This window comes from Cyprinus carpio, chromosome A2 (assembly GCF_018340385.1).
Source record: "Cyprinus carpio isolate SPL01 chromosome A2, ASM1834038v1, whole genome shotgun sequence".
Lineage (NCBI taxonomy): Eukaryota > Metazoa > Chordata > Actinopteri > Cypriniformes > Cyprinidae > Cyprinus > Cyprinus carpio.
This window is the reverse complement of record NC_056573.1, coordinates 14,731,227-14,742,502: the sequence shown is the minus strand read 5'-3', so window position 1 is coordinate 14,742,502 and position 11,276 is coordinate 14,731,227. Positions and strand designations below refer to the sequence as shown.

The 11,276-nt window shown below is 35.1% G+C and overlaps 2 protein-coding genes across 2 annotated transcripts in view; one reads left to right on the top strand and one right to left on the bottom strand.

Annotated features, from left to right (window-relative positions):
• LOC109055230 (neuropilin and tolloid-like protein 1) overlaps positions 1 to 5,494 on the bottom strand; it is a 6,568-nt gene extending 1,074 nt beyond the window's left edge. The window contains exons 1-9 of the mRNA XM_042774650.1: positions 5,056 to 5,494; positions 4,612 to 4,680; positions 4,335 to 4,469; positions 4,009 to 4,257; positions 3,604 to 3,612; positions 1,431 to 1,558; positions 1,048 to 1,276; positions 726 to 839; positions 1 to 248 (exon numbers count right to left, since the gene is read on the bottom strand). The exon at positions 1 to 248 is cut by the window's left edge and continues 1,074 nt beyond it. Of these exons, the coding sequence (XP_042630584.1) occupies positions 1 to 248; positions 726 to 839; positions 1,048 to 1,276; positions 1,431 to 1,558; positions 3,604 to 3,612; positions 4,009 to 4,257; positions 4,335 to 4,469; positions 4,612 to 4,680; positions 5,056 to 5,083 (1,209 nt within the window). The 5' untranslated portion in view covers positions 5,084 to 5,494. The remainder of the gene's footprint in view (positions 249 to 725; positions 840 to 1,047; positions 1,277 to 1,430; positions 1,559 to 3,603; positions 3,613 to 4,008; positions 4,258 to 4,334; positions 4,470 to 4,611; positions 4,681 to 5,055) is intronic.
• A 1,531-nt stretch (positions 5,495 to 7,025) lies between these two features.
• LOC109055231 (cerebellin-2-like) lies at positions 7,026 to 10,926 on the top strand. Its single transcript, XM_019072464.2, has 3 exons — positions 7,026 to 7,406; positions 7,529 to 7,648; positions 8,638 to 10,926. The coding sequence occupies exons 1-3, from the start codon at positions 7,119 to 7,121 to the stop codon at positions 8,833 to 8,835; spliced, it is 606 nt and encodes a 201-aa protein (XP_018928009.1). The 5' UTR covers positions 7,026 to 7,118; the 3' UTR covers positions 8,836 to 10,926.
• The last annotated feature ends 350 nt before the right edge of the window (positions 10,927 to 11,276 follow it).

Genomic DNA, 11,276 nt, shown 5'->3' with positions numbered 1-11,276 from the left:
AGGTAAAATCTCACCATCGGATGAGGGTGCTTGCCGTAATGTGCACAGCTCATAGTGGGGGGGTTCAAAGGCCTCGTGCAGCAAGGTGGGGTCAAATTCATCTCTGCGGATTATGTACTTCTTCCGTGGCTGTTTTATTTGAATTATTATTGACACTGTAAGCAGGATAATCACCAATCCGCAGGTCACACCAATAATGGTCACATTAGTATTGTCGAGACCGTCGAGGATGTTGGCTTTTCTTTTCTCTGTATGAAAGAAGCATAAATATTGTATGTGGCACATTGTTTTAAATTTAGAAAAGAAGAAGTAGAAAAAAAACGATATACACTACAGTTAAAATGTTTTGGGTTGGTAAGTGTTTTTTATGGTTTTGAAAGAAAGAGGCTCTTGCGCTTACCAAGGCTGCATTTATTAGATCAAAAATCCAGTAAATGTTGCGAAATATTATTACTTAAATTAACTGTTTTCTATTTGAAAACATTTTAAAATTTGATGCCGTGAAAGATATTTTGAAAATATTTGATTTTTGTCCATCCAATAGACCTCAGTTGACTTTTCGTTGTATGAACAAAATATTTTCTTTTGTGTTCCACAAAAGTCGTGAAAGTCATTCAGGTTTGGAGTGGCATGAGGGTGATTTTGGGGTAGAATATCCCTTTAATGTGCTTTTTATGTAATATGTGAATTATTAATGTATTACTTTTGAATATGTGATTATATACCTTTGCAACCATTCTCATCCCAAGGATAGACGCAGTTTTGGATACCATTGCACACCAATGTGTGGTTAATACACATGTTGCTATGACAGAAGAAAGCGTCTCCTTCACATGGAGCTGAAGAGCAGAGAAAAATGATACTAATTATAGAAGAAACCACAAGAGACGCTAAAACTGTTGAAGTGACTCAGTACAGCACTAATAATGTGTTAGTCCAAATATGGAGTTAAAATAAGAGGTTAATCACGAATTTAACACTAGAAAGAAATCTATATGTGCTACTGAAATGTGTTAAGATTTTAAAAAACAAGACTGAATGACTCACGCTCATGGAAGGTGGTAAAGAGGATACGGAATCGGCTCCTGCGGCTGGTCTCATCGGCCCACATGCGAATCACACCTAATGAAGACAGCAGCATCACGTCATTGGCCACCGTGCTGCAGAATTTATTCTTCAGGTGTTCCACTGAGTTGCTCCCATCATACACTGCCACAAAGTTACGCTTGCACTCGTTTGAGTTCTGCATCTCATAATCCAGGAAACGCAAATATATCTATACAAGAAGAGACACATTTAAATCAGTGTTCTTAGGAGATCATTTAACATTTTTATTTATTTTTATTTTTTAGGTCCTTACATAGTGGAGAGTCACAAGATCAGCCCTAGGCCAACATGCTGGGCTTTAATTTCATTAAATAAAGTTTTACCTTTGAGCCAGGAGGAGCTCTTATGGACCACCAGCAGTCTACAGCCTCTGTCTGCAACGCTTTGCCCTCTTTCGTAACCATTACAGACTCCACAATCCCCTCTGGCCCGCTCATCTCAAATTCACAAACTACAACATGAAAGCACAGTCACGTATCATTGTGAAGTGGTTTTATTATTCAGAGGAGATCAATTAAATAAATAAAAAAACCTTCACTCACTAGGAAGATCCAATTTAACTCAAATCACTATCAAAAAAGCAAGCAGGGGAGAGTGAGTGATTAAGGATTTTTATAAGGCCTTAATCTGTTTAGTTTACAAGGTCACGTAACCCACAATATCACAAGTGATTTCATATGAACATAAGCGACATAAGCGACATAAAAAATGTGATCATGGTTTCTAAAAAAGGCTTCTTGCTGTTCAAAAGACAGTTTTTAAAAACAAATAATCCAAAATAATCCATCCACTTAACCATCAAATAGCACTGGAATGATTATTTACTCTACTGTCCAAATCAATAAAATCACAAACACCACTAACCAAACATTAAAAATAAACAATGAATTTACTCAACTACACAAAAAATTGAAAAAACAAAACACAATCTAATCAAACAATAAATAAACAATGACAGCCTTAAATGAGCTTACAGAGACTTTTATCTATTCAGATTAAAATCTATTATGGACCCCAAACCTCTACAAAAGTATTGTATAGGACATATTGGAATGATTTCTGAAAGACAAACAGATAAAAACAAACAACATGGTTGACTGCTCTCCCTGACCTTGAGATGAAAGACAAACAGAGAAAAATAAAGCACATGGTTGACTGCTCTCCCTGACCTTGAGAAACTTCTGTCCCAGCACAATCATTTATTTTCTTGTACCATAATAACTGAAACACATAGGATTAGGGAATGAGAATGATGTCCTGAGGCTTGAGTCATGATTGCACGTGGATTAATAATCCCTGCACCAGCCTCACACAGATTAGGCTGCCCAGTGTGACAGGAAGCAAAGTAATAAGATGTAGGTGTGTTTATCGAAACCTGTTTGAATTTCTTTTATTTATGCACAGTATTTCAGCCTATTACCTAAGAGAGGTAATAGCATCTTTTTATCATGTCTATCTAGATCTAATTTATCATTTCCAAAAAATTCACTAGGATATTTCAGAGTCCTTTATAGTTTGGGTCAAAAATCATTCTGGGAATCACAGTAATCCTCTCGTGTTTTCTTACCTCTGGTACAGTTTGGCTATGATTATTCTTTATGCTGATGTAACCGGACACATGGATGTAGGTCTCCAATAAATCTCTGATCTGCAGAATGATATTTTACAGTATTTTTTTTTTTCATTGATTTATTATTATTATTATTTATTTATTTATTTTGTAATATAACCATTCATACATCTCTTAGTGGTTACAAAAGTACAATTTGTAAGATTTGAAAAAATGTTAGCTTTTGTTAAAAAAAAAAAAAGTAAATAAATAACAATTTTGGTTGGGTTTCCACAGTGTGTAGATGTCATATCTTTGCTTATGATGCATGTATTTTGTATGCTTCCTTAATTACAGGGTTGTCAATCAATTTTAAAATGTGATTGCTGGTCCTCTCCTCCTATGACCCTGCTTCATTACCAAAATCTAAAGACTGGATTTAGCATTGAGAGGAGATTAGCACTGTTGTTCAGTGTTTATTAGGCATCTGTAATGAACACTGGTGTAATCAGAATTTAAGTAACATCATATAATCAGGAAGACCAGCCAACTTCAGACAAGATGGACATCACATCTGTCCCAAACCTCAGTGGAGTAGTCAAAAAAACACTCACTTCCGTTTTCACTTTGGCTATTCATTGAATTATGTGAAATACGGATTAAAAAATATCTTGACAAAAGACTTATGACCATTTGCAACCCAACAGTATTGCATAAAGCAAATTATTTTGGCCATCCCATAGATTTGCAATAGGATTTGGAAAAGCTGAAGTAGGAGGACAGAGCTCAGGACATGGGGCAGACTGAGTGTGCTCCTCTGAAGACAAGCTTTCATTAACTGGGATCAGAGACATCACAAACCTCCCCCACTCAGCTGCTGCATGTGTGCCTGCACTACAAATGCAGGGCCATCTGACCTGAGCAGAGAACACAGCATTTACCAAAACACGGAGGATCTTGCTAAGAATAAACCACCAGTACAAAACCAATATTATAACTGTATATACGTTTCGTTTCAGAATAGATACAGAGTCCAAAAGTTTGAGACCACAAAATCTGCTATTCAAATTTTAGTTCATTTAAACATGTAACATGTTAACCATTTTAAAACAAGATGTAAAATGAATACGAAATGAGATTCTGCTCTATTTCCAGGTTACTAATCAAGTAAATTTGTGACAATGATCATGTCACTCTTTTTACAGATAGTCAGATGTTGTTCTATTGAAGTACATGATTCTCAAATCATATTGGACGCGATCATGATGTTTTACATAAACTTGCATTAAGAAACTGATAAAAACTTGGTGGATACAGACAAATGCATATACTGATGGCAAAAACACTCTTACCTTGGGTGAAATTGTACCGAGCTGAAAATCCAGTGTCTTCTAGTTCACCATCTGCCACAAATTTTATCCAAAGGTATCGTCCGCTGGATCTAACATAGGTCGGGCTCTCCTGTCCACAGTAACGTCCAATAATAGGAGAAAAGCTGAAGGGACCATCCCTGACTTCAATGTGGTCAAACTTACACTCCCATGATGGCTCAATGGCATACTTTTCATCAAAATACAGGTCAATGCATTGCCTCGGAGAAGCTATGACATAATTGAAACCTCTAGTTAGATATGCAAATGTTACTGATTAAAAACTGTCAAAATGGAAGCTCGCTAACCTTCAATGATGTATATGCATTCTCTGTCGGGAGGATATTTTTCAGGATAGTTAGGAGATGTGAAAAGCCCTCCATCAGGTTCTTTGATCCAAGCACCACATAACCCTGCTGGCATCACACCTGAATTGTTTTTAACTAAAAAGACAAAGCATTACTTTATGAAAATACATATAAAATACAATCTACAATCAAATTAATAATCAATACTACTTTTGCATTTAGAACACAATGCCCTTCTTGCGTACTTAAGAGGTAATTGCAAATGAGAGATAATTACCTTTAGCTCTCTTTGGTGGTGGTGCTGTTGGTGCTCCAGAAAATCCAAGATTGACAAAACTTGCAACAACTGCAAAAAGAGACAATGTTTATATAGTTCTTAAATGTTCAAATACAACTTTAATGTACAGTATACTCTGTATATTGTAGGCTTTATATTCTGTATATTGTTTATATAGGCCTACTGTTAAAAAGTGTTTTTAATCTATCTATGCCTTTTGCTGCTTTATCACCACTATTACAAGTGTATGTTAACTGCCACTATAGGTTTAGTGATATACTTGTTTTCGTGTCAACATGCGTAAAGAATAACACAATAAATACAGTAATATGGCTTAAACTTAAAGGAAATTATGTATATATTGTTCCCAAGAGGTTACTCGGTCGATAACAATAAAATGAAACATATTTATTTGCGTTTTCATAGGTTTTGATATTTACTCACCAACAAGCAGTTTCACCCGCGGCACCATGATTCTCCCCAAGGGTTTCAACTTTGAATTCCATGAAATACGAATGGAAGTGGGGAGGCGAAGGATGAAATTGAGATAAAATATAACTACGGTATAAAGCAGCCCGTCAAGAAGCTGCTTCAAAAAGGATCGCAAAAATTGTTGCCGCTATTCCCCGAACTCACGGCGTAGTTGAAGACTTGTGGAACAGGTTGAACACATCTGCGTAATCCACCTCTGAGCACAGAAGACCCGCGGACGCGAGGAGTGGATTAACACGATCCCTTCATTCAAATTTGGCCAGAATAATCTGTATATCCTGCCTCAGATGAAGTTTGTCCAGGTGATGTTAACCCATGATTTGCTAACTGAGTATGCTTAAGTATACTTTGTGTAGGCTACTTCAAAACATGGGTCATTCATGCGTGCAAAATGAAAACATCATAATTTTCATAGTAAAATTATCACAATTTCCAACTTACTTCCAAAATCACTTACTGTTGTTTTGGCAGTAGATGGTATGGTATGATAACACAAAACTATCAATAAAATTGTAAAAGTTTGAAATTAAAATAGTGGGTTTGTGCATTCTCATATGCCGACTTGTTTAGCCAGTCCAATCATAGATAATTTAAAATTAGACTGATTTAGTATGTAATTTAACTGATCATTGTTTATGTATATTAAGAACAGAGACAGACATAAGAGACATTCTGTCCTGTGGCATCTGGACAAATGATAGTGTGCAAAAAGATCCACTTTTCCTTTATGTTTCTTTCCACTGTATTGCTGCAGATGCACCTAACAACAATTAAACTAGAAACTAGAAGCACAGAAATGTGGAGGGGGGAAAAAGAAAAATAAGATACTAATATGGTCCCAAATGCCTTCTGCTAAACTGACATTCTCTGTGGTGCTGCTTTCCATCAGCATCTTGTTAAAACAGAAGAAGGAATGCATGCTGCATAACACATGCTGCAAGAGAACCTGCTTCAGTCGGCTAAATCTCATATTTCAGCAAGTCAATAATCCAATTAGCACACTGTGTCATAAAAACAAATATTGTTTGAATATTTGTATAAAAATTTTTTTTTAGAAATTTGTGTTTGTCAAGTGTCATTTGATTAATATAAAATCTGCAGCAAATTGGCATTACAGTAGGCTATAATCACACTTGAACAGCATGCAAAGTTGGTACTCAACTGATTTAAAGTTGTTACTATAAATAGTGACTGACTCCACAAAATCTGTCACATAAAAAGTTTTACACTGACAGCTCAAACATTTTAGTTTTACAAGGTTATGTGTGAACAAGTCTGAATTCAGAATTTTGTGCCAGCTGTGCACATTGTATTATACATTCATAACATTTAACCAAAAATCTTTATGTTGCTAAAAGAAAAAGCCAAAGGACTTGTTATGTCACTCTTTTGCTAGTCATTAGCTTATGTTTTATGCATTTTGCATTTAATTAACACAATTTTTGCATGTGTGAATTCAAATTAAAAGTACTTAATACTTTTAAAGTCTCTTCATGTAACAATGCTTTAATATCTTTTTACAACCACTGGATGGTGCAATAGCACATCATATTAATTTCTGAAACATCTCAACACCAAGCAATGGGATGTCACCAGTGGACAGCCATTGACCTCTTACAGAATATCAATTTACAATAAAAATTTATTTTCTATCAATAAATGTTGAGCAGACTTGTTAAAGTTTATAAGATAATATAATAAGACCTACAGTGCACTGAATACAGTAGTGCTTTGAACTGTTCAATAGGGTTTGTTGGAATATCAATTCAGTGCATAAACCCTTCAGTTTATCTTCTACAGTTTAGATTTCGTTAGTAGCATTGGTTGATTAGAGACTATATTGCGCAATGGAAACTTAAGCGCATGGTAGAAATTCAGGGCGCTTTCAAACAAGGCGTGTGTGCGGTGTATGTGGATGAGAGAGAGAGAGGGAGAGAGAGTGGGGGGTGCTGTCGTCTTCACTGATCTACAAAGAGACCTCGATAGTATTTTTTGCTCAGAGGTCTTCCACAGTCATGTTGAGAACCAGGGAACCGGGATCTTTGGCCGTGCTGGCCTCCACCCTTCTTTTGGGATTCAGCGTTGCGTTTTCCCTCGGACAGAATGACACAGAACCGGTAGTTTTGGAAGGAAAATGTTTAGTTGTGTGTGATTCAAACCCGTCAGCCGAAGGTGGTGTGACCTCGTCGTTTGGGATATCTGTCCGAGCTGCTGGTGCTAAAGTGGCTTTTTCTGCGGTCAGAGGAACTAACCATGAACCATCAGAAATGAGTAACAAGTCCATGACAATCTACTTTGATCAGGTCAGACCCTGCTTTCCTATTTATTCAACGCATAATTGTGCGTTAAGTACTTTAATATTTTTCTCCCCGAAAACATGTTTCCAAAACATACGTTAACTAAGTGAACAAACACCTTTTTGCAGGTACTAGTGAACATCGGAAATCATTTCGATCTTAAGGCGAGTGTATTTCAAGCTCCTCGGCGAGGCATTTACAGCTTCAGCTTTCACGTTGTGAAGGTCTACAACCGACAGACAATTCAGGTGAGTCTATCTGTTAACATTCAAGGTTTTTATCATAAACTTATTACAAACAAACTGAAACTTAAATTGAATGGTTTTGCCATTGAATTATAACACTATATATATATATATATATATATATATATATATATATATTATATATATATATATATATATATATATATATATATATATTAAACACTAATAAGTGCAGATTTCTGACTATTTATTGTAATTACAGCTTTTACAACCTTTCCAGTTTTACTAATAAATTTGATACTGTTACTCATTCTTTTACTTAATATTTACAATATGTTCCTTTTTTTAGTATAACTGAATAGACATTAGTATTTATTTATTGGACGTTTGTATACCAAATGTAATCTTGCCAGCAATATTTTAATTAAACTGTAAAGTATCATTCTGGCTAGTCATTTCATATGACAAATAAAAAATTGATAACAAGTGAGATGAGATATGTTACCATACTATTTGGGATAGATATTTGTATCTCATAAATATGTACTGTATACATTAAATGGCCACTTTCAAAGCTGAAATAGATACCAATTATGATAGTAACTAAGAAATAATCAAATTGGAATAGGTGTCAATAACAATTGTTATCCATTAACTAGTCACAAGGGAATATGAATACGCAAACCACAGATCCCCATATAATTAAATTGGAAAAATGATTCTTACCAGTAAAAACAGAGTATTAGTTTTCACTATTAGAACAGTGACTAGTACCAAATTGTTATTTTCTAGTATGTAATGTATTATACTAGCTACTAAATGGATCGATACTAGTCATTATATTGGAATAAGGACTATCTAACAAGTGTTAGCAATTAAAAGTTAAATGGAAATGGTACTCGTCACTATTACATATTAGTAATTAAAAATATATACTAAAACATAAAAACAGATAGTATTTAGTGTTATGGAGTAAATGATCTGGCTTTTTGTAATGCATCTGATCACATTTTATGTTTCCGTGTCATTAGGTCAATCTGATGCATAATGAGTACCCAATAATATCTGCATTTGCCGGTGATCAAGATGTGACCCGAGAGGCAGCAAGTAACGGCGTTCTGCTTCACCTGGAGCGTGAAGACAGACTCTATCTTAAACTGGAGAGAGGGAACCTCATGGGCGGATGGAAGTACTCCACATTCTCTGGCTTTCTTGTTTTCCCTCTCTAATTGAATATTACCCATTTTAAAAGGCCCAGACTGAAGACAAAGGGACATTTCCATATCTGCTTTATAAAGGTAGCAGAGAGAACATGGAATGCATTAGCTTATTTTATTTATTATTAGGATCTGAATAAATGTAACAAGTTTGTATGTATGTATGTATGTGCGTGTATGTGTGTGTGTATGAATTTAAGTATTTTTGAGATTCAAAAGAAAGTAGGACAGTGACTATTTGGACTAACTGATGTCTGCATATTGCTTTGGGAAAGAGTGTTTTGTTATTGTCAATGATATTTTTGCATTCAGGAGCATATTTTGCACGATATATGTTTTATGTGCTTGTCATTTTATTGATTTGTATAGCCCTTATAAATTTGATGTTCAGTATGAGCGTAGTAAGTACAAAAAACAGCCCTTTCTCTTTAATCGTTGTTGTTTGGCTTAATGCATAGACAAGCAATGATGTCTTGCATTTTTATATTACTTGAATGTAAATATACTATGTCATAAACACAAGGAATGTATTTAAAAACTCTTATAGGACTCAAACGTTGTATTTTTCAAGAAGGGTATACAGTCATTGAAAGGAATAGTACAACCCATAGTTTTGTCCCAAACCTGTATGAATTTCTTTCTGCCATTAAACACAAAATAATATATTTTGAAGAATGTTGGTAACCTAGCAGTTGCTGGTAGCCACTGACTTTCTATAGTATGAGAAAAAAAATTATTTGGATGAACTATCCCAAAATAAAGTGAAAGAAAGAGAAGTACTCAACGCTGTCCGTGGTGCTGAACAACAGCTGTCCAGCAAAAACTGGAATCTTGTTCAGTACACATACGAATGATTATTAAACGCTTACATCAAAACAAGCAGTGCAACATTTATCAGTCACATTTATTTTTTGATATATACGTCAACTACAATTGAGTACAGCATAGACGTTCAGTTCCCACTAGTTAGACTACATCTACAGATTCACACAGGGGTTTTATCATCTTAAAAGTTGTATTTGAGAGTAATTCTGTAAGAAGAGTGTAAAATATAATATTCAAATAGATCTAAGTCTCTCAGTGGGGGCAGTTTTAGGAAGGATGAAATTAACACCCGCCTACAGAGTTCAATATGTGCAAAAACTGGAAAGATATAGACACCATGCAGATTTGTTGTCTTTCCATTTAGGTCAGGGCAGTGGCATAGCATGTGTTTTAAGATGCTGTCTTACACAACAATGAACGTTTAAGATTTATAGCTTTATATATTTTTCAAAGCATAGCTGGGAAACGGGATGGAAACTAGGTAATTTATTACCATGGGCACAATTAAAAACTGTGAAGACAGCATTATTTGGAGCTGAAATGCAAATGTGATGAGGTATGAGAATGACGTGGGTGTTAAGTGTTAAACAGTGAAATATTCCTTCCAAGAGTAGAGCTTAAAAAGACGCTAGCACATATTTTCACTCGTCAAGATCGTGTCACATTATATGATGTTATTTCAGGGGTAACCAGTCGTTATGTTAGATAATATTTTACAGTTTTATTTGATTTTTGACATCATGTTCAGAGCTTGAACTTGTAAAAATGTATTTTTTCAAAAAAATACCTTGTCTTGCCACTGCATCTTGTCCCTGTCATTTGATTTGGCTTGGTAGTAAACATCGCCCAAAGGCTAAAAGCTGTCTGATGCCTGTATCTGACCTTTCTTTTTCATAAAGATGATTAAAAATGAAAACATGACTCAACAGCACATGTCGCTGCTAGGCCACGAAACATGACTTTGGTTTTAGGGAACAAAACGCAGAAAACTTTTTTATGCATAATTCTTTCATTTGTCCTTTAAGAACATAAATCTTGTTGCTAAAGTATATCAAACTCTTACTTTTAATATAAATATAAAGGCAAGTGTTAAACACATTCTTTCATCATTAGCGATATTTATCCTGCTCATGTGTATAAACATGTCATACTATGAGGTCTCACCCCCAACACTCATGATTTAATTATTGTAATTACTGTGCTGAAGATGAAGTGTTATGATAGCTAAGACTTTGTTCGTGCTTTATTCTTGGCTTGTACTATTGGGTGCTGGTGAATTAAACTGGCTTATAATGAATCTGCCTACTGGCAGTCTTTTTTATCTCATTCATATGCAAAAGTAAGGCAAGGTCAGTCTACTTTATCTTTAAATTGTTTATGTTGTCATTATCATACTAAATATATATGAGTGATTATGAACTATAGCTAAGCAATGAAACTAATGGAAGAAAGGGAATTATGCTGTGACTTTAAAATGTTCAGTAAATCAAACCTGTATTAGTTTATTCAAAGCAGACACCCTTTGTCTAGATTACAGCTCTGGGCTTCTGTCATCCATCTCCCTAAGGTGCATCCTGGGATGCTTTTGGCATGCATTTGGCCTGGTAAGCTAGAAACTTGCTGGCTGT